Source organism: Anguilla anguilla, chromosome 12, assembly GCF_013347855.1.
Source record: "Anguilla anguilla isolate fAngAng1 chromosome 12, fAngAng1.pri, whole genome shotgun sequence".
Classification (NCBI taxonomy): Eukaryota; Metazoa; Chordata; class Actinopteri; order Anguilliformes; family Anguillidae; genus Anguilla; species Anguilla anguilla.
In genome coordinates, this window is record NC_049212.1 from 24,421,698 (window position 1) to 24,445,938 (window position 24,241).

Sequence of the window (24,241 nt, forward strand, 5' to 3'; positions counted from 1 at the left end):
ATGACAATAACAAATATAGCTGCGAGCAGCAATGGCGGGGCCAAGCACGAATGGGGCGCCTGGCCGACAAGCAACCGGAGGATCCCCTGAAGACGACACCAGTCCGTCGCAGGGAGAACGGCACAACCCTCTACCGTTCTGCAAAGTTTTGTAAGAACCGACCAGTCGGTTGTAGGGGCCGCCATAGACTTCCATGGCAGAAAGCAACTGAAGCGTTTGTCAGAAAAGTTTAATTTTTGGAAGATCACAGGTCTAGGCCAAAAGATGTCTAATTTGCGGAAAATCTAATGGGCGGGGCTTATGGGTCCTAATTTGAAACTTGTTACCCTTGACGAGTTGCACATATGTGCAAAATCTCATGGCTGTAGCTCAAATGGGGACGGAGATACGCTTGTTCAAAATTATCTAAGAAAAACATCTTTTTGCTCATGACAGCGCCACCTTTTGGCCAATCGGCTTCATATTTGCTCCCTGTCCACATAGAGTGCCCCAATATATGTGTGCCGAGTTTCGAAAACATCGGCCTAGTGGTTAGGCCTAAACAGATAATGAGCTCTCTAGCGCCACCACTTGGCTTGATCGGGCCGAAAATGGTTTGCCCTCCACTTATGTCTACTGATGTACCTACCAAGTTTCATGGTGTTCAGAGAAACCCTTCAGAATTTACAGACCTTCATGTTACAAGCCACACCCTCCTCAATTTTCATTGGTTCATTGTGTCCATAGAATTTGCTTTATCAAAATTCTGTGAATAACTTTTGGTCAGGACCATCTGTAGATCATATGGTCCGAATTTGGTGGTGATCGGATAAACGCCGTAGGACTAGTTCGCAAAAGTAGGTTTTTTAAATTATTCAAAATGGCGGAAAATCTATTATGACGCGCTTTAACGGAAATGGGTTCAAAAGTTATAAGCAATAATGTACCTTGAAGTTTGGCCTGTTGGTGGCGCTACAGAGATGGCTGGATTGACCCCAAATTCGATGCCTGGATACAGTGGACTGGCCTCTATCAATGTGCCAAATTTCATAAAAAGTTACCAATGGGTTCTATGGGCTGCCATAGACTCGCATTGCAGAAAGTATAATAATAATACTAACGATTACAATAGGTGCCCTGCACCTTCGGTGCTTGGCCCCTAAAAACAAGAACAAGAATAAGAACACCATACTCTCATTAGCATTAACATATTACAACTAGTTCTATCAGACAAAGATATCTGCCTTAGTGGCACTGCAGGACATGCTAATACTTTTTGTATGGTCAAACCGTCGGTGGTGGTCGAGTTATTTCGGGTAATCAAAAATAAAAGAGGTGGAAGAGGAAAGAAAAACGCGGTTGCTTTCGACATGAATATTAATATATCCCCTCCCAGTGACGTAACGGTCTAGTCCCGGGGTGCGCAAGTCTGTGGTCCCGTTTTACCAGATATCAGATAGTCATTTCCCTTAAAAACGGAAAGCGCTGTTCAGCGTGCGTCTGCCCGGCGCTCTCTACTGTGTTTGAAGTTCGTCTGTCTCACTCACGTTTCTTCTGGTATCGACCTAGTTCCTGTCTTTGAAACACCTGTTTCTTCGGTAAACATAGTCAGTATTACAATTAGAAGACGCCGCGAAGCTACGAATTCAAAGAGAAGGTTGTAGAGAGAAGGAGAGAGAGAGGTCATCGAGCCCTGCCCGATTTCATCGTCAAATCATGAAGACGCTGAGAATATCACTGGTCTCTGTTTTGTTGGCGATGGGGCTGTCCACCGTCCTCTCTGGAAAAGGTGGGTGAAGGTAAACTTATTACCCAGCTTTCAGAGATCCCGTACACCAGCGCACTGTAGGCGATGTGATGTTCTGATTTTGGGTAGGTGGGGTGTGCGTGCAAAAGGTTTCATTGCCTTCGCCGGTAGAAACAGCTCTTATTTCATGTAACTAGAGAAAATGGCAACGACAGCCGCGAAATAGATGTGCCCAAAATATATATGATTCTGTAAAGCAATCAATCTTAACTCTCTTGAGCTTTTAGAAGATGCCGGGTAGGGTTTGTTTCACTAATTGGCGCGTGGGGAGACGTGTCTTTGGCAGTTTCCCCTGCAGTGATCTGTTATATCTCTGTGCAAGTTTTCCGTTGCGCCATGAACGAGAGCACTTACTTGTCAGAATTATTATTATTATTATTATTATTATTATTATTATTATTATTATTGTCGGGGCTGCTGTTTTACTGCTGCTGCTATTGATGAAAGAAAAACAAAGAAAACATTTTGCAGTTGTGAAACAGCCGAATGCAGGGATTGTCAATTCCAACGAGTTTGGCTAAGCTTAAACATGGGGTTGAGTTGCAGTGAGTATTTGACTGATGCTGGGAAATCCCAGGTTAAGTAAGACTTCGAGCGGGACTGCTACCGTTGTCTTTCCTCGGCTTATCGCTTAAGTACCAAAATAATGCACACATGTTCCCAGATTGACATTGCGTTTCTCAGTAATTCATATGGTAGCCTACCTGTCGAACAATTGATACCTCAGCTCTTGTGTTGTGACAATAATTAGATTTTACATCGGAATTTGCCTGTATAACTATGTTATTTATCTTAGAAAGACCATACGTTTCCGTTGTTACCATTATGTACACGCCGATAAGTCATAGTGATACAATATAACGAAGGACAGCTAAACTGCGTGTGCATTATCTACTCATAATTTTAAAGAGGATGAGCTGTGACGGGTATAGGCAGGTAACCTTGTCGAATGCGTGTGTTCTTCGGTGCTAATAGGGGTAGCATGAGCTGTCGCGTCTCTGTGTCAAACTACGGTGTGCTGGGCATCGTGGTTTCAAGTATCAGAACTGTTTCAAAATAAACGTATTTTAAGAAAAGTCCGTTATGGAAGGGAACATGAGAAACCCTGGCGCCTAATTAACTCCTAATGGTTACAGTACAGACCTGATAAATTCGAGAGGGCATTAAAGCGCATTTCTGTCAATTTATGATCTCCTGGTTGATTTTATTTTCTCCTAAATTATTCAATTTTGAATTAAACTCTTAAGCCAATTCGGGTTTGATCCGCAAATGAGAAAACATTTGGCTAAGGTGACTTACTAATATAGTACATTATATAAATAAAATATGAAAAATAAATTAAATATGTGTTTATTTCGTTGTAAAGACTTATTCATTGGTATTTGAAAGTCAAGTTTTGATGTTGATGCATAAATGAAAGTGGGTGAAATATAGGAGACACCTTAAAGTGAAGTTGTGGTCAAGCCCCTGTGTTGACAGAAATCATTCCAGTCTTACTTGAGAAACAAACCACTTTCCACTGATCAAAGCCCCCTAAGACATATGTTTAATTAGATGTTGGAGAGTATAGAACCGCTCAATGAATATTGTAACAGAAATACAGAGCCATTTGGAAAGCAATTAATTTGCTCCTGGATAATTGTTGTAGTCCTAATAATTGCAGCAGAAACTTGCATATCTCTGCAGTGTGCAACGGTCAAGTGAATTTGGCTGTCTTAAAAAGATTATTTTTCTAAACATGGCTGAAGCTTTTCTTTTGCCTAATTCCAAAATATCACTGCCTGAATTTAGATGGCTCATATTTTCAGTTATATTTATCCTGTCATCCACTGAAAGTTTTAAAAATTACTTTCAATCATCATTATCAAATACGTCTACAGTCCCATCATCATCCCATCTCTGTGAAAGCAGACTGATATTTTTCTCCCCTTCATGTCTTTAACACAAGTGCTGGTCATATTAATCAATTCCTGACGGAATAAATGAATGTGTGTGTGAACGGAAAAAAATAAATAAAACTAAAACCAGTAGTCTTATGGAAGTCTTCAAACCGGACGCGTTGTGAGAAAAACCCAGCAGAGAGCCTGTGATGCCTGGTACCCAAGGAGTACTGGTTTTATGCCTCCCTGAGTCCTCATCTGCCTCTTTGCAAAAGGTCCTCTCTGATATGTAATCAGTGTAAGGTGTAGCCAGTAGGACTGTAATATTCTATCAGATGGGAAAGTACCCAGAAGGATTGTAACATTTTTTCAGTTGAAGTTGTGGTCAGTGGGACTGTAATATTCTGCTAGTACGGAGTGTGATCATTGGAAGTGCATTGTCAAAACGGGGTGCAGTCAGGGACATGCAAGGATGTGAAAGTGTAAACTTGGAAAGTGTTACTTTTTTCACAGGAGCTGTTCTCTTGCAGGAATAGCTAAATGTCCCAGAAGAACAGTCCAGGGCTTTGAAATATCCTGTAGCTCATCAAAACTCTAGCTCTTGAAAAATTAAAGGAGTGTGCAAGAATGTCAACAAATAAAAAAGGATGAGCAAATCATGGCGGATTTATGTCAGCCCTTTCAGAAAAGAAAAGCATTATCTTAGTGGTGCATAAATCCTTGGTCCGGGAGAAACGACAGACATAAATCTTGGCCTTCATGTTGTTACTGAAAACAGTGGTGCCTGGGAATGTGGTACAGGTTGTGTATTTCACTGATGTTGTGTGGCAAGCATACAGGGGAGAGAGTTGGTGAGGGTGGAGGAGAGGACCCCCTCCCTCTCTTGTCTCCAGAAGACTTTACTGTTTCCCTTTTCTGCCCTCATGTGTTGATTTTTTTTCGAGTAGTCCCCTGTGTTCTCCTGGCAGTCTGAGTGTGGCCACGCAACATTAATTTCATCATTAATGGCAGAGTGGTCTGAGAACACACCGGTGGGGAGGTGGGCTGCTGTGCTGTGGCCAAACACTGGAGCCTGGGCAGATGGCTTTGCTCCCTCCCTCAGGTCACCGCTGGCCATTGTGTGCTGGAAAAACATTCAACACCGCATCGATTTCTGTTTAGCGCCTCGGAGGTGCCAAGAGCAGGGAGGGGGAAGAAAAGACTGCAAACGCAAAATAAAACCAGCAAATTGACTTTAATAGTATTTAGAATAAATGTCCGCTGTGTTATTGGATGTACACCAGGGAAAGCAAGAGCAGGACTGATTGCTTGCAATTGAATAAGAGTAATAAACACAATTAGGAAGAAAAATGAAAGTGGTTTTTGCTTTGCGGGCATCCCTTAGCCATTTCAGCTGCAAAAAGAGCTTCTCGAAATACAGATAGACCTGGTGTGCTTGTTCTGTGTGAGGGAGACATACAAAAAGAGACTACCCAATGCTCATGTGTTTCTCTTACTTTATATACTTCACTAAGTGTCCATGTATTTTATATTTGGCCTTTGAATCTGAAATGATGCAGATAGAGACGAGAGAGAGGTGACACTATATTAAATGCAGGGCCCTTTGTATATTTTACTTGGCATATTACCGTAAATGTTCAGTAAGAACTCCAACTTGGACATGACCAGAACATGTACAGTAATAAGGTTCCTTTTCCAGTCTTGCACCTAAAGCAATGTTGAGGATTCTTAGGTCTTATACTATGGATCTTTGCGGTATAATAAACTCAATTCTCATACTCCAAACACTTTATATGTACTCTGTATGTCTTAATCCCTTTGTGCAGATGCCAAATCTGGACAATCCTCACCCATTTAGAGGCTGTTCTATTATGGCTTTATAACACCAGATGTGTGGATCACATAGACGTGAAAAGTGGCTTAAATGAAACAAGACACTTGAACCATTTACAATACTAAGATGTGAATATAACAACATAAAACATATGACACAATGTAAACAATTGAAATGTTATAAGCAGTAACGCCTACATCATGTCACATTGAATTGACAACCATTTGCACCCAGCCGTGTCCCTTTCCAACTGTCCCATTGCGTCTGCAGAAAGAGTGCTGTCCTTGCCACTCTGTTAGTACCAAGGTGCACATCAGCAATAGCAGAGATCATTTCAATCCTTTATGGTCCTTGAGTAATATTTTGGCCATCGTAGTCATCACTTCCTTTACCTTTCTGCCCATGGTGAATGGGTTCTTCTGCTTTGTTAGGATGTGTGCCACTTTAAACGATGCCTCCATTGCGGGTTGGTCTTCTTGGTGAATAGAGATTGCTGTCTTTTTAGTTCTGCTTTCAGCTCATTCACCTTTTCTGTTCATAATGTTCTACTTGCAGGAAAGTCCTGTGCAAAGATGCCATGGACTTTAGTGAAGTGACACTCAACATTGCATCTTTTCCCAAATGAGGTGTTGGTACCACAGATGAGGGACAAACACTTGTCATTCACATTTATGAAAAAAACTTCCATTCATCATGGAAATAGTATATTTTCTGCCTTTTCTTGGCCTGGCTGTATTATTCGTTCTTTATGTATCTGGCTATTTTATTAGCTAAATTAGCCATCACCCCTTGCTTTATCTCAGTAGATAGCTAGCCCATGGCGTAACTGATGTGACGACATGATTGACAAACTTGAAAGTGGCATAACTTATTTATTTGAAAGCTGATATGGAAAATAATAATTTTGCATTGGAGGGGGTGGGACGTCTGTGTATTTGTATTTTGATTTGATAGGAGAAGGGGCTTCCAGCGTGTGTTTATTTAGTTAATTTTTTGTACGTTATCTTTGAATCTTTTGGCGAGCTACTCAGAAACAGGTGGCGAACTACTAGTAGCTCATGAGCGTTGTTTTGGAGATCGCTGACCTAAACAGTCCACTAATGCATGTTTGTAAAAACATTTGATGTGAGAGGCCATGCAATTGCTGAATCTTGATTCATATTTGATCTGCAATGCCAAATTTGACAGTTGGATCTGAGTTTCATATGCCAGGCGCAGCTACGCTGTACAAATGAATTTGCATTGAGAATACATTATGCAAATGAGATGGACACACCTCCTCCACCCGCCCCAGGAATCGTTTTTCAAAATTGTTCAGTAGGCAGAGCCGAACTGAAGCAGTGAGTGCAATTACTCTTTAAGAAGTCTAAAATTAATGTATTGTTCTGTAATTGTTGTTAGCATACATGCATTTTTTATATGAACAGCATTTCATACCTGTGTATAAATATGTGTGACTGAAATTTGTTAGAGGAAATGTATGTCTGATTATATCAGATTAAGTCGTTATGAGATCTGCCTATCTAAGTGACCCTAACAAAAAAAACTTATTAATATTTCCAGTTACACAATCTGTTTCAGATATTCTAAAACATTCAATATATTGGAGTATTTATCAAGCCTTTAAAACATTCAATCCACTGTTTTGGTGGTCTTTATATGCCATGTAAACAAATGTAAAAGTAAGGCATCATTCTGACAATAATACTGCAGCACAGGTGCCAGTGAGAGTCTTCAAAATGAAATGGCTTTGGCTCCAGCCACACATTCACTTCCTTAACTAGTCAAGCATGAACTTGATAATGTCAGCCAAATGTTTCTCCAAGAATTGCTGGAATCACACACATTGAATTGTATCAAATCACTCTTCCCTAGTATTATTTTCCATTGGGTGACTCTTGATGCCTTTTTAAGGAGAAACCACATGCCTGAATACTTGTCACCTGTGTGGATGGAGATTTTAATGTAAATGTATACCATCTATCTAATGGTGTGGTACTGTGCAAGTGAATATGTATGGTGTAAAGTCTACACTAAACAATAAATAACACTTTAATAGCAATGAAAGTTTTAGGGATTTGTCTCTGTGAGAGGACAGGTTGCCTTCTTGAACCAGATTTTCTCTGTGTTTAAAAAAGATTTGGAACCATTGATAGCACCTGTGATTTATGGTTTAACCTGTTTTGGTTGTGCTTAGCAGACAGATGTTAGTAGACAAATAACCCAGTCGATTATGGGATCAAACCGGGTGGATTTAGTCCATGTTCTGTGTAATTGCTTCCTTGCAATCTGCATTGTGTGTGATGCTGGCTTGGTGCCGGGGTCTGCTTCAGTTAATCAGCAGGGTTTGTGTGCCCCCTGTCTGTTTTGACAGGGGGCAGCAGAGAGCATTTTGCCCCGCTATATGGTTGTCACGCAGGGCCCTGTGTACGACAGGGATCCTCATTGTAAAACCCATTTTCTTCTTCATCCCGTTTTATTGTTGCACGTTGAGTAAATTGCATTACACAGACCTGTTATCAAGGTCTGCAGCTGCACCAGCCCGGCAGCGGTGTTCAGCTCGCTGCTCAGATATATAAACATCGGGGAGCGTCTTAAACTAGACTTGACACATCGTCACGCTGGATACTGCCTGACTTACGGCCCGACTCCTTCTCATCAGCAGATGGCTGATGCCTGGGAAATGAAAGCAAAAAAATAAATAAAGTTCACATTTAACCAGACAACTGTAAATAGACTTTCATAACAGGAGAACTTGCTTGTGAAAGGCAGAGAAGGGAATCATGGGAATTGAAAAATAGAAAACCGCACCAGAGTCCCTTAAGTGCATATTTTTTGTGTGTGTGTGTGTGTGTGCGTGTGCGTGTGCGTGTGCGTGTGCGTGTGCGTGTGCGTGTGCGTGTGCGTGTGCGTGTGCGTGTGCGTGTGCGTGTGCGTGTGCGTGTGCGTGTGCGTGTGCGTGTGCGTGTGCGTGTGTATGTGTGGTGTGTTCAGATTACAGATATGCAGGTGTCAGGGTTATTGCTCCGTTATGGCAGAAAGAAAGACAGATGGACTCCTCTCTCCGGGCTGGTCAAGACACAAAGTATTTTTATGTTTGGTATTTATAAAAGCCAAATAAGTATTCAAGTATTTAGTATTCAAATAAGCCAAAGTCTTTTTGAGAAGCACAATGAATTGGTGTAGTCTTCCCCAGGCTGCCATGTCTTTATCTGTACTGGGGAGTATTACCCACACTGCTGAGTCTTCCTGTTACCTGCATAATCTCCCCTCTGGCACGGGATTACCTCTGGCTTTGTCTGACCCAAACTGTAGAGTGTTATGAACCCTCTTCATTAGCTGCTGTATCTGCATGCGTGCTATACAATGCGACAACGCAGACTGCAGGCCAGGTGCACAAACAGCTGCGCCTCTCTTCCTCTTTTCCACTTAGGAGTCTAGGACGCACCTGTCTGGACTGCCGAGATGACTCTGGTTCTCATGAGTTTGTTCACATTCCCTTTGTGAGGGGCTCAGGCACGACGTGGTCCTAATGGCCTGCAATTACGTCTGTGAGCTCATTTATATACAGCGCACTGAAGGACAAGGCCATCACAGGCAAAGCTATGCTGTGATAGGAGATTTTTGACAGTAATGCTGGCTGACAGAGGGAGATGGAGGTTAGAGCATGTTGGGTATGCGTGTCACTGCTGTCCGGTAACAGGCATGGGGTGGAAATAAGTGCAGGCAGGAAGAGAGAGGCACACATTGAGTGTGTGTGCGTGTGTGTGCACGTGCGTGTGTGTGTTTTTGTGTGTGAGAGGGACGAAAAGCACTGGCTGACACTGAAAGCAGGGAACATAGCCACATAATGAATTCTCCCCGCATATCAGGCACAGTATTCATTTATCAGGTTCAGGAGAAAGGAGCAGGGAAGCAAACCGCTATCTTCATCCCCTGGAGACCCCCCACCTTCTCCGAGCTTCTTGTCTAATCGCTCTGTAAATGTGCTCGTTACCATTTCTGATGCCTGACAGACTCTGGTTTTGTACACTTACAAAATGGAACAGGCAACAACTGCTTCTTGTGTGAGCACATTGATCATGAAATAATAATGTAAAAAAAATATTTAAATAGAAATACTGATTTGGTGACATATGCAGAACATTGTATGGTTGATGCAGTCTCGGTCTGTTGATTTGTGTATAATGAATAGCATATGGCACTGACAACTGTTGCTGGCGGGGAAAATAACTGCACTGTCAACTAAGCAGAATAAATGATAAAAACAACAATGAAGCCGAATAGGATGTAAGGAAAGATCTATCGTTTTGCGTGCATGGGAGGAAAATAGTTTTGAAGATGCTCTGTGAGCATTATAATGCTTAACTATCACATTATTGGCTCTGTGTAGGCTGAGAATATTGGCAGGCGAAAGAGAATTGAAAGCTTGTCCTTTCAAAGGAGCATTAATTTTCATGATGTGATTCGCAGTCAGGAATTATCTTCTGCTTCGTCCTGCAGTGACACAGTTGATTAACTTTAAATCTATTTGTTAAAAATGTCTCCCCACTCATCCAAACATTTCCATATTTTGAAAGTCACTTTTTCAGGGCTACCAGTGTTTCAAATGATAAATTGAGATCATAAAACAGAAAGTCTTTTTTTTGTTGCTTCCGAACAGAAAGTGGGCAACTCACTGGATGGGTGGGGCCAGACCTAATGAAGATGCTTCATCGCTGCAGCCTGGCTTCCATGTTTTTGGGGTTAAAAAACAAGAACCCATAAGGCACCCTGTTTGCAATCCAGTGGATTGCCCAAAGAAGCTGTGAGTGACGTCATGACACCCTTTGAGTAGGGGCGGAGGAGAATTCCTTCACCTTTCAGACATGGTAAATTCCCATGAATCCTCAGGCTGCTAGAGGTGAAGCAATAATGTATGAGTTATGGCCACAGCACAGATGTGCAGCCCCCACCACCCCTCCCACGCGCTACTCTACTGCAGCCTCTACCATCAATTCTGACCTCTTATGAAGCCACTGTCACAGAGAGACGTCCCCAGATAAGCCCAGATATAGCTGGAGACCGATGGATGTGGGGTACTTTAGTTTATGTTCTGCGAGTGAGTGTGTGTGTGCGTGTGTGTGTGTGTTTGTGTGCGTGTGTGTGTTTGTGGGGGTGGGAGAGGTTAAGGTCCATTTCACTTTGCAGTCATTGGCTATTGCAACCTGGGAATGCAGGTCACTGCACCCCCTCCTTCCTGTATGATCTGCCAAAGCCCAGAGTGTAAGGATGCTGCACAGTGTAGGAGCTCCTCCCCTGATATCTGCCCACCAATGGGCCGAGCTGGGATCCACTCTAATGTCTAGTTTAACTGGCCTTGAGCTTATTTAAAAAAAAAAAAAAAAAAAAAAAAAACTCCTGTAAGCAACACAAATGAAAAGAAGCGTTGCGTTTCAAATGAGACCTTCGCCTTTTGTCCTTACTCCTGCGTCGATCACACCTTCTGTGCATGTTCGGTCTCCGGCGGTTCCCCATGGACCTTCCCCGTCTGAGAGCTGATCATTTTCCTGGGCTGCGAGGTTCTAATTTGTCCCAGTGTGTATTGTGTGTGCACGAGCCTTTGGTTCTCCCAGAGAGGCTAGTCCCCAGCTCTGTTTCCCCCAGGCTTGACAGCTCTCCCTGTAGACTCTTGGAGGGTGTCACTAAAGGCAATAGACTTGCCGACGCTATATGTTTGTCCTGCTGTTTTTAAACTTTCAGTAAGTCCACATGGGAGTTTGCTCAGTGGAACTTGGTGCATTTCACAAGGAAGGGCAACCAATTTTTACTGTACATCTTGAGGGGACAAAAGTTTTAACATCTGTCGATTTGCAACTAATTGTCAGAACAATTTTTTGGCAACATCTAGTAAACAACTCTGCGTGGTAGTTTTCATTATTGCACTATATTGCACTTTATTAATTACCATTGATGTTTAGCATGATGCAATGTATTTGCATACTGAATCCATTTTGCATTCAATATGTCATGTCATTTTTCCATTTAGTTCTTATTCTCAGTTGCATCCATGCTAATTTTCATATGCCATTTACACAATTGCAGTGATTAGTTATGTTGTGTGATGATGGCTCGTTTTATTTACTAAATCAATAAAAATTGCTATTCTTTCACCGTGCCACAATGTTTTATGGAAATAATTAGAATTAAAGCCGCAAGCGGCGTTGGGAGGGGTCCAAGCATTGGCACCAGCGCGGCCCCTATGGAGCAATGTTAAAATGGCTTTGGCCTCACGATCATACGCCGTCACCCAACATATCTACTGAATATCATGAGGATCGTATAAAGTATTGATGATTTATGGCCAATTTTGTGCAAAGAGACGCTGTCGGATGAGTTAGTTGCGTCGCCATGGATGTGTCCTGGCCGCATCTCGTAAAGGCATTTGCTATGTTGTAATGCTTAGATGAGATGTGGTAACACTTAGATAGGATGTCGTAACACATATGTGGCCTGGCGTGTATGTACAGCTGCAGCGCTTCCATGCCGCAACAAAAAAAGGTGTTACACTAGTGTTGTCACAATACCAAAATTTGATACCGATACCAGGTTTAGTATCACAATAATTGATACTGAAACGATACTGATTCAAAACTCGGTACCTAACGATAAAGAAATTACCTTAATAGATCAGAAACGTAATGTCCACAAGGGTTTACCTCATTTTCAAATTCACTATTCAAAGAAAACCTGGTTTATTAACAACCTTTAACCTGAAGACTGTTCAACATATCAATAAGCATATGACTATAGTGTTACAACAGTAAAATGCATATTTAAATGTATTATTTCATGTAACCAGTAATAGGAGAAAAGTAATTGTTTATTTGAAAGTGTTTTGGAAAATGACACAGAAAAGACTGGGAATCGCAAATAAAATGGCATGTGATGAGAAAAAGACCAAGTAAACATGTATGCAAAAAAAAATGTGAAAAGACAAATAAAAATCATGAACAAAATGGCAAGAGATTAGAAAACACCAAGTGAAAATCTCTGAAAATGAAACATGTGAAAGGGAAAATCACAAAGAAAAAAGACAAGAGATCACAAAAAGTTTAAGTAAATTTCTTTAATTGTAATATAAATAAAGAGAAAAATACAGAGTGAAATCATAAGTAAAATGGCAAGAGCAGAGAAACGCGAAGGGAAGTCTATATAATAGCTTTAATTTGTGTGAAAGAACTGGAAAGCGTATATACAGTGAGTGCCCAATTGGTAGTTTGTGAAATAAATGGGAAAATATACAGTGAGTGCTGCATTGCTACACTTTAAGTGACTGCTGCACAGCCTACCTGTTGCAAAGTGTGCACTGTTTGTTTCAACATCTTATTTTATGGGGCTTTGTGGGAACATATTCCAATGCACTATCATATGGGAAGGCGTCAAGATGGGGTCCATTTATGGAGATGCTGAAGTAGGCAGCCAGGTGTTGTTCCTTGAAGCTGGTTTCGGAGGTCTGTGTTCACCTGAGGATAAAGGAAAGAAAAAAGGAAAACCAGAAAGTGCAGTAATATAAAGAGAATGCGTAATTATTCGTTGTGCTTTTCAAAGTGATGCTCTTACCCTGTTCATCGTCAAGAAATCATGTTCATACTGGAAATGGGGTCAAGTAGTGCAATGTATTTACAGAATATAGTGTTGTTTGCCCAGAGATGGTATTTGTTGATATAATTGTGGTGCATATTGGTTTTCAATTTTCAAAATGTATCCCAAAATGTCTTCATGATTAGAAGAAATTTTTGGATAGCGCTTTCGATATTGCTTGTGTTGAAAGTGCTGTAACTGAAACAGGGATAGGTGTAGTCACTTGCCACATCTGTCCAAAATGTAAACAAGAGGGGAACATTTTACAGCCTGCTAACCTTGACAAGCCAGCTGTATTGTAATGTTAAGTTATATCTATCCTTACTAGCTAGGGTCTTTACCTGCTTGCTAATAACTTATTTGAAGAGTTGGGTCTTGGAGATTGACAGTGTTTTGTTAAGAACATAGGGAGAGGAACGTATGAGAGTTAAGTTTAATGCATCAGTTAGGGAAAAATGTCTGCAGAGGTGTTAATGAGACTAACCATTTGTGAACTGTGGATTGATTGTATTCAGGAATTAGACCAGCTGTGTTGTCTGTGGGGAAAAGCCAAGAACAAATCTTCCTCCTGTGCATGATCACGTTTTGAGTGTGCACGGAGAGGAGGGCCTATTCACAGATGGGCTGGGACAAATAAATCAATGTACCGGATTTACTGGAAAACATCCATAACAATACAGTTATGGAAACTGAAATATGTTTGCATTATTTGAATATCAATTTGATAAGCTGTGTTATCTTTGACATAGATATGGTCGATTAAGGTGGCCTTTTCAGTCGTTGCTTGTTTAACAAGTTGGGTGTATCCATGTTGCTGCATGAAATCTTGAACAGTTTGTGTAATGAAGAGGTTTTCATTGAAGTCGCCCATTATTATTTTGGTTCCCAAGAATGTGTCTAGATGATGAATCAAATGCAACAGTTTTGTTCTGAAAGTAACCAAACTGTAAGATGGTGGTCTGTAGAGGATGGCAACGTTTGCTTCCAGTGACTTTATGCTGAATGTTAAACATTCAATGTTTAGACATGGCAAATGGGTGATGTTGCAGTCTGCATCATTTTTAAAGTAAAGTCCAACACCACCATGCTGCTGTTTCTTTAGTTCCATGAAGATATGTTCAGTGTCATCATATGCAAGGCACCTTGGTTTGCTGTGAAATGAAAAGGTGTTGAGATGAGTGTCTTGGGTAGAATGTTGTTGTTGTAGCCATGTTTCTGTCACACAAATGACATCAGCTGCAAAATATCTGTGATCACATCGAATGTCTTCGATATGAGCAGAAAGTCCTTGAACATTGTGCAGAAAGATTCTGTAAGTTGTATTGAAGGATTGAAGTGGTGGCTCAATGAATGCAGGCATGTTTTGTATTGAAGTGTGAATTGTGTCATTAGCATATATAGCAGTGGCTTTAAAATCATCGATGATGAGTCCTTCTATAGATGTTACACGACTCAGTGCTACATATGCTTGTCCAGAGCTAAACATTTTGTTGAGAGAGACAACAGCTTTCTCCACTGTTAAACCTTGCACTTTGTGAACAGTGCAAGCCCAAGCTAACCTCAGAGCAAACTGACGTCTCACACCACCACTGTTTGTTATTTTGTCCTCTTCAGGCTCAATTGGTGTGGCTTTTTCCAGTCCAGGTTTGGAAGGTGGTTTCTTATTTCGAGCCATTTTTCCGACTTTTTCATCATCAAAGGTGACATATATCCTTGATGGGAAAGTGTCATCATCGTTGTAACATATGTCAGAAACTGTTCCAAAGACTCCATTTGCAAGTCCATCTGAAACATCAATGTTTTTCAGTAACATGACACGTGCATGTATGCCGAGATGCAGTGTATTTACCAAACAAGTATTGTAAACTTTGAGATGGTGTGTCATTTTTCTTTTCAGGCGACCAGTTTTAGCATCCCTGTCAAAATCTTGAGCTTCAATGGAAGTGGTATGAGGGCACATTTTGTGCAACATCTGAAAATTATGAGTGTCAACTTGTTGGTTTGTTGCATAAATGTGAAGATCTTCAGTGAATTCTCCTTCTCCCGTCTCACGACTTTTCAGCATGTTGATATCTTGTTGTTGCAGTGGTTGCTTTTTCTTGTGTGTTCTTAAGCGATTTAGCAACTGTGCAAAGTGTGTGTCTTTCTGTCTGACTATTTCTGTGAGTTCTGTTACAGCAAAATGATTTTGCCATAAGTTAACACCACTTGGTTGTGTATACAAGGGTTTTCCTTTGACTGGTGGCAATTGATATAGGTCCCCTACTGCAATGATAGACACTTTACCAAAAGAGGAATAGTCACCGGTTTGTTTGATCTGTCTTAACCGTCCGTGGATATACGTAAGAAGTTTATGATCAACCATTGAAATTTCATCAATAATCAGTATTTGGATCTTGTTGAGTTTGGCTCTCAAAGTATTAATTTTTTCTTCTGCAAGTGGTTGATATGGTAATGAGACATCTATTCCAATTGAAAAGCAATTGTGTATTGTAGCCGCATCAATGTTGTAAGCAGCAACACCAGTTGGAGCAGTGAGTAAGACATGCGTGTCATCTGGGTTTTCTGATAGCTGTGACAAGATACGAGATGCTTCATAATTGATTGCTTTTATCAGGTGGGACTTGCCTGTGCCAGCTCCTCCAGTGATAAAAACATAAAATGGATCTGGGTTTTCGTTGTTGAGTTTTTGTAAACACCAGTGCCGAATCTTGTAAAATAATTGCAGCTGTTTTTCATTTAGTGACCGTAGGAGACACATTGCAGTGTCCTTTTGCAACCCACAGAACCTAGGTTCGATACTGAAAGTGTTGCTTTTATCTGGCTGCAGATCAGGAAGGATTTCATCAGTTTCCTCTGTGTTTGTTACATGACTGGTTATTGCTTCCAAACACTGTAGACGTTGTAATTCTGATTCTGGGCAAATTAGCGACCATGCATCTTCTGGTGGTCCATCTCTGTTTAGATGTTCTTGAGCGTTGTCAATTTCGTCAGCTTCTTTTTCAAAGAGTTTTTGATTGGTGTCAACCAGGAATTTCACAGCCTTAAGTTCACTGTTGATGATTTGAACAAAGCCTGTGTGATAGAAGTCTTCAAATGTGTTGAAGTTTGGTGGTTTCAACTCAGAATCATTGTAATGCGGAAGGAATAACTGTAGAATACTGTGGTAATATTTCTCAGGATTTTTTGTGCGTGAGAAGCGGGCATAACGCACAACAGCAGCATCTGTGCGTGTCCTCTTCATCACAAATCCTAAGTCCTGATCCAGTTTTATGCTGTTAGGTGATGACTTGTCTGCTTTTGACAGAATTCTGTACTGTGATGCAAAGGTTGCCAAACACATTTCAGGAAATGCTTCTGTTTTTGGTCTTCCTTTGTATTTGTCTGTGATGCTGTTCATCCATATGCTGTTATTTTCAGTGTTGAGTCTTTTCTGAAGAAGATGAAGCGGAAGACTCATTTTGATGGGATGTTGACCAGTTGGAATGAACTGAACCTTTCTTGATCCCTCTTTGAGTCTCATGTTGGTTAGTCGGTATATACTCTCCTGTGCAGATACTTCTCGGTTATGAAGGTAAACACTGCCAAGTTTCCGCAAGGCAAGTTTAGCATCAATGTTATTTGAGGCCTCTTTTTGGGCTTGCTGTAGCAATAATCCCATTTCTCTCTCTTGCTTAGATATGTAAGATATTATATACACAATGCAAGAGTAGGCGTCAACAACATACTGAATGTCCATATTTGCATTCCAGCATCGGAGAAGTTGTGTGTTATACTGATTTACCCAAACATCAGATGGTTTTCTCTGTAAAACAACATTGGTTTTTTTGGTCATGCGTATGTATGCAGCTTCAAACAGCTCCTGGCATATACCAATAGATGCAAAGAGGGAATCTGCAGAATCAAAAGATATGTCAGTGTTCATGACAACTTGCCGTACCCTCTCCATAATCTGTCCTGCAAGTTCCATTGAAAGCCTTGGATGATTGGTTTGTTGTTGAGGTTGTGTTTGGTTAGGCTCACTAGGCATGTCTTCTTCAGAAATTTTATTCCTTGTGATGAAAGTGTTTTTTGATGGTGGCCGCGGGAAGTTAAAGCGACAGACAGTTTTGTTTTTTCTGCAGCTCTTTGAATGCCTTTTGCTGTGCTGTTGCACAGTAGAGACAATGTCGTGCATTTCCTTATCGTCAAGAGGTGGCATTTCACATGTCACATATTGATCGATAAATGCTACAACATCAGCATCATCGGCTTTATCAACTTGCGGTGCATTTTCAACCCAGAACAGACAATGTGTATGAGGTGAACCTCGTTGTTGAAATTCCACTCTGTAGAAGTAGTCAACAATTTTTCCAATTGGTTGAGCTGGTGACATGATGACATCTTTAAGGAAACAATGAAAGCGATGATCAAACATTCTGGCAGCTGTCACGGGATTCTTTCTCAAGAGATCACATCTCTCTGACCAGTCCAGATCATCAGCATTTATATGTTTGCCTTCTAGCCGGAGGAAAATTTGTAATGTCTCTTTCCATCGCATGTCAGCTGAAGAAAAGGAACAAAACCATGTTGGGATTCCAAGCTGTCTAACCATAGCAAAAAGATCTTTCTGAACACTTTGCCAGAAAGCAGGTGTGCCTCTGATAGGTTTCATGAATTTGTATCCCTCGTCAAAATGGAGAATTCTTTGAAGTGAATCTTCGTTGATTAGCATGTCTGATGTAATTTTTCTGCCAGAGTCATATCCTTTTCTCAGTGCAATAGATACATTTGAGACCACTTGGTTAATCTCAGATAAATATTGTGCATAAAAAATGTAGTCCAGGTTTTTTGCAAATCTTCCATCTGCATTGAGTATGCGGTTATTGAAATATCTACATATGGTTAACTTTTCTCCTCTGGTATCGTTAAAAGTACCGGTTCCTTTGGGGAAAAGAACAGGGAAGCATTTTGCTTCATTGCCTTCATTGGTTAGTAATCTGACTGGGTTGTTGTCTTGTGCTGGGGCCAGAGACAAAATTCCATCGAAGTGCTGATCCATCACCTCTTGGACAATATCGACAGGTTGTAAACATGTATCGTTGAACATTCCATGTTGCTGTGTATCATGTATTGATTCATCAATGTGTTCATCATCTGGTGTTGTTTCAGTGGATGCTTCATCATTAGTGTTTTCTGTATTAATCTCAACACAGGTTTCATTGTCAAAAGACAGAGGGTTGTTGGGTTGTAGAATTTTGTTGAGTGGATTAATCCATTCGTGGTTGAAGGTAATATCTTTGTACCATGGGTTATGTTGTTTCAAGTACGAGAAAGCTTTATGAATAGCAGCAGTGTTAACATATTGATATTCATAGTGGCCTTTGTATGTTAACTTTCTCTTTAATTTGACACGGATCATCAAATCATCATGCTCTGGTCTTGGAAGTACACTTGCAATCTGAGGGAGATTAGATGGTACACACGTGACAGGTCCATGAACACCATTTTGTCCCCCTTTCGGTAAAGCAAGCATCTTCATAAAAGGAATGTTTATTGCAATCAAATGTTGTTCGAGTGAATTTAAGTTCTTCAGATGTGGTGGAATGGGATCCAAAACCAAATTATTAGCAACACTTTCCGGAGGCATTCTTCCATCAAGAAGTTTTCTGTGACATGTGTAACAAATCCACAGTGTACTATTAGGATCTGTGCAGTGTTCTACACAGGCACTTTCGCATTTATGAAGGTATGTTTCAGTAATGCATTTACTGACCAATGAAGCTGTAGCATTGCCTTTTTTTCCATATGTGTCTTTTTTACATTGTATGACTTGTTGTTTAAACAATTGTCGATGGCATACGGAGCAAACATATTGGGGACCAGTGCTAACCTTGTTTTTGAATTCCTGAACAATGTAGTCCATTTGTTGTCTTTGTTTGTTTGATTTAATCCTTCTGGTAATATTGCACTGTTTCAGATTTACCTTGTGTTGCTCATCAGTAGCATATTTGTCTATGCTGCACTTTTTCTTATTTGTACGATGTTGTTCATCAGTGGCATATTTCTGTGCACTGTGTTGTTTCACATTTGCCTGGTGTTGGGCATCAGTGGCATATTTCTGTTGACTGTACTGTTTCACATTTGCCTGGTGTTGGGCATCAGTGGCATATTTCTGTTGACTGTACTGTTTCACATTTGCCTGGTGTTGGGTATCAGTGGAATATTTCTGTTGACTGTACTGTTTCACATTTGCCTGGTGTTGGGCATCAGTGGCATATTTCTGTTGACTGTACTGTTTCACATTTGCCTGGTGTTGGGCATCAGTGGCATATTTCTGTTGACTGTACTGTTTCACATTTGCCTGGTGTTGGGCATCAGTGGCATATTTCTGTGCACTGTACTGTTTCACATTTGTCCGGTGTTGGGTATCAGTGGCATATTTGTTTATGCTGCGTTCTTTGATAGTTTTCTTGTAGTTTGCATCTTCATTGTATCTTGTAATTCCTCTGTTATTTTTTGCATCTTGGAATTGTTTGTTCATTTCATATTGCTTGTTTTTTCTGTCAAGCTCACGTCGACTTGAAGAACTCCTTATCTGATGTGACTGTGGACAGTCATTGGATTTGCTGCAGAGTTTAGTGCATTGGTCCGAATTGTGTTGCTTCACGCATGTAACTACTTCATAATGAGATGCGTTGCAGTGTTTTAGGTATATCGCTGAGTCAATTGTATTTCCATTTGTTGTGGAATACTTGAACCACTTGTTGCGACTGTATGTGAAAACATCAACTCCAAAGAGATCTGCAGCTGCTTGTATTTCCACCTCAGTTGCCCAAGTTTGAACATATTTCATGCGTGATGCATGTATATAGTTTTCAACAGAAAAATATCCATGTCGGAGAATAGGAGCATACTGTAATGCATTTGTTTCCATATGTTTAACTACAGCTAGTCGGATTTTTCTGTGATGACCTTCAGTTGCACTAATGGAAAATGACAATGCTCTGAAAAAGCAGTTCCCATCACCTACAATAGCCTTTGTCTCACAAGGATCACTCATTGGGACATTCCTTGGCACTGGTTCTTGTGTATGAACGTATTCAGGTGAGTTGTGGATGATGTTCATTTTTGAACAAAGTGATTTTTTTTGCTGCATAGTGAAAGGAGAGAATGTGAGACATGGGCTTTCCATTTCATTGACAAAAATAACTTCATCTGCACTTGGATAAGGCATTGTTGGGTTGCTCTCAGACATGTTGTAATGTAACTGACATTGTACTGACCTGCTCAAATGTAGCATCAGCCTTTGAAATGGCTTTTGACAGCCCTTGCATACATCTAGGGAAGTCATTGTTATGGTATCACTGGTATTATTGGCTTCGTGTAGATTGTGGGATTTAGGACCTATATTTTGAATCTGGAGAAGATCTGTTCTTCTTGTTCCTGTGACTTCTACAGGATTACCCTGCAACTGTCTCTTCCTTGTAACTGTCATCTTTATTGCAGTGGCTTCAATTGGAGTGGCCTCTTTCACTTTCTGACATGGTAGAGGTTGTTGTTCAACATGGTTTAGGCCTACATTGACCTCAGTTTGGTTATGTTTTTCCAGTTTTTGACGTTTGGGACCTTGCCATAGAGGTTGTTGGTCTGCGTGTTTCACAATTACTTCTTGATGCAAAGATTGTAAGTTGTAATGTAACTGACATTGTTTTGATCTGCGCAAATGTACCAGCAGCGTTTGAAATGGCTTTTGACAGCTGTTGCATACATCTGGCAAAGTTATGGCTATGGTATCGCTGGTATTATTGCCTTCATAAAAATTCTGGGATTTTGCAGCATAATTTTGAATCTGCACATTAGTGGTTGTAGGTGCAAGCTTTGTTCTTTTCTGATTTTCTGTGGCCTGTGTACATATGGTTTTTTTTGTTGTGGGAGAATCTGTTTCTGTGTTGTGTAAATCATGTCCAATGAGCTGAAACATTTGTGCTAAAGACCTAGGAGTCATATACGTGCCAGTCTTATACGCATCCACCAAAACAATTGTTTTGTTAACATCAACATGAGAAACAGGAATGAGGCTTTCAAAATGATGGCCATTGTATGCCAACACCAATGGAACATCAGTATCTCTTGCATTTGCTGGATCTATTGCATCTGCAGATATTACATATATTGGACTATGAGCTTGAGCAGTTGTTGTTTTCCAAGGTGTGTTGAAAACAAGGATATCTTTCTTAGTAGTATGAGCACAACTAAGGATAGCCATATCACCAAAATAGTCAAGGTCATATTGGTTAGTTGTTTGCAAAGTTTGCCATGCTTCTCTCCACTGCTGTTCTGTATATATGTTTGGATAGTATGGAGATGCCTTAATTTTCTGTTCACCTACAGTATTCCAGACCTTTCTATAGTGCTCAGGCCTTTCTGGCAAATGTTCTGCAAAACATTGTCTTACATTTATGTTATCAATAATAGATTCATACAAGCAATTACCATTGGCCTTGTTTGGATTGCCACTTCTAAGTTGGATACCATGCTGCTCTGCTATGCTAATTGCTGTCTCAAATATTGAGTGGCCTCCACCTACACCTCCTCTTATGTGGTTCTTGGCCTTTTTTATGGTGAGTACTGCGGCTGGTCTGTACCAAGTACCTTCATCTGTACCAAACTTCTGTTTCTGTACTAGTTGACTAGCCAACTCCTGTTTCAGTACTCTCTCAGTAGGCAACTCCTGCTTCTGTTCTGTCTGTGTAACACTGGTGTGTATGTGTCCCATCTTTCTCCTCCTTACTACCTTGTCCCTAACATCTTCCTGTTCTACAACTTCTCTGACCCTGTCAACTACAACCAGAGGCCTACGACCCACATGACGTGAACCAGCACCACTTAGCTTTTTGATGTGCGGAGATTTCTTCTCAGCCACAGACTTGGGTGCTGGGTCATGGACAGGCTTGGCGTTCTGGCAGTAGCCCGAAGGGTAACATAGGACGTATGTGTCAAAGATGCGTTCCATCGTACCCCCACTGAGAATTCGCTGTAAAGAAGTTGATGTTAGGAGTTATTTACGTTGAATATTTACGGCCTACTTTTTAAATGTCATTGAACAGTTCTACATCAAGTGTATACATCAACACAAACGTACTTGCTGTATGTCAACAAACAGTCCTTTGGCAGCATGCTGACGTATACAATGACGCCGGTCCCGAACCTGCATCCTTACATCTACAAACAAGGACAAATAACATGAGTTAAATTAAATATGGGTCTCCAATGTAACAGTAACACATTGGGACACAGACACATTGGCATGCAAGAATTACCTGGAACAGTAGGCAGCAGGTGTGTCCATTGGTCATGGTCGACATACTTCATTTTAACAGCTGCACAAAAGAACATACAAACGTATGGGTTTAGAAAAAGAAAAAGAAAAAGGAAAAAAGCAGAGACAGAACATTGTTCAAATACTGGACACCACTAACACTGGACAATTTTATGTAACACACAGAGCAGTTATTACCTGGAAAGGGCCGATAGGATGTTGCTGAGCGCTGAGATGGAGCAACACACTGTGGCTGTGATGAAGTACCATGCTTCTTCTTGTTTTTGTGGAAGCATCTTTTGAGTGTAGGACGCACTCCAAGTGGCACAGGATTGACAGGGACGTGTAGGATGCTGTATGAAGTGTTCCAAATGAAGTCCGCAAGGAGAGGCATACCTTTGTCATCACTTAGGTGTACCAAATCCTGACACCAGAGATGCCTTAAACAAAAAGTAATGACAATAATAAAGTCCCAGACAAACAAGCATAAGAATGTACTATGTACTCCAAGAACAGTGATGTTGTATCCACAACTTCTTGGAACATACCTTTTGGATGGCTGGAAAACATCATTTGTTGAGAAATACCGCACCCCCATCTTTGCTGCAACTCGGTGATATTCCTGCTTTAGCAGAAGCTGGTATTCCAGTGTTGCATGTACATGTCGTATAGGGAAATCCACCACAAACACCTACAAGTAAAAAATTGCTATTAGCATTAAAACAAAACCTACTTAATTTCTGTGACTATTACTAGTCCCTTTGTGAACACATAACATTTTACTGAAGGACAGTATTGCCTTTGTCTGAGTGTTTATGATTTCAGACATACCTTGTTTGGCCAGTGTTGCAATGCAACACTGAGGAGAGTCCCAAAGGCCCTGGCAGCTTCCTCAATAGTGCGACTTGAGGTCATGTTGTTCCCTGGAGCAAGCAGGCACACTGCATCTGGAGTACGTGGAGTAGCACCAAGATGGGAGATCTCCAAACGCAACGCTGTTGCATCTCCTCCAGGTGTGGCCATAAAACCAAAGGACAGCCGACCCTCTGGCATGTTCACAACTCCATCAGCAAAAGATCTGAGATGTGAATCGCCAACAACGAACACAAACTGCATAAAGAAAACACAAATCAAACATGTTAATAAATACGCGAATGAATGTTGTTACAACACCAAGTATCCAATTATGTTGTATGACATCTTATACAGTACATAACATAGTATTATATGCTATAGACTACATAAGAAAGTTGTGTATACATCACCTCTTTCGCATTGGCGTGACAATTTTCAGGAAACACAGTCTTGTGCTGATGCCCAGTGATGTCTGACACAGGCCATCGGCGGACTTTATGACGTGAGCCACACCCTGCCATGGCTTAATAGGAATAACTATATTAAATTGATGCCACATAAAAAAAACATAGCATTACTGCTGCTACCTGTTGTTTGCACATCAAAGTCATGCACACATGTGTTTGCCATGAACATGAAGGCCACTTAGTCCTTCCATTCATCTGATAATGTGCATTACAGCTTTTTTGAAAATACAGAGCAAACAACAACTTTCACCACTTAGCGCACATGCCAAATCTGGCCAATCCTTGGCCATTTAGGGGGTACCCTATTTAAAGCTTTGTAACCCCAGATGTGAACATCACAGACACTTGAAAAATTGCTTAAATGAAGGAAGACATTTGTACCATTTACAATACTAGCTTAGATTACTTTATATTCATAATTTTGAAACCGGTTTGATTTTATGCAAACCGACTGAACTGGCATTTGTCATTATGAGACGTTCTGGCAAATGAAAA

The 24,241-nt window shown here is 40.8% G+C and overlaps 1 protein-coding gene across 2 annotated transcripts in view; it reads left to right on the plus strand.

Moving 5' to 3' along the window:
* Positions 1–1,389: 1,389 nt before the first annotated feature.
* Positions 1,390–24,241, plus strand: part of LOC118209547 (calsyntenin-2-like) — a 276,935-nt gene continuing 254,083 nt past the window's right edge. For both annotated transcript variants that reach the window (XM_035384944.1, XM_035384947.1), the window contains exon 1: positions 1,390–1,768. In XM_035384944.1, the coding sequence (XP_035240835.1) occupies positions 1,696–1,768 (73 nt within the window). In that variant the 5' untranslated portion in view covers positions 1,390–1,695. The remainder of the gene's footprint in view (positions 1,769–24,241) is intronic.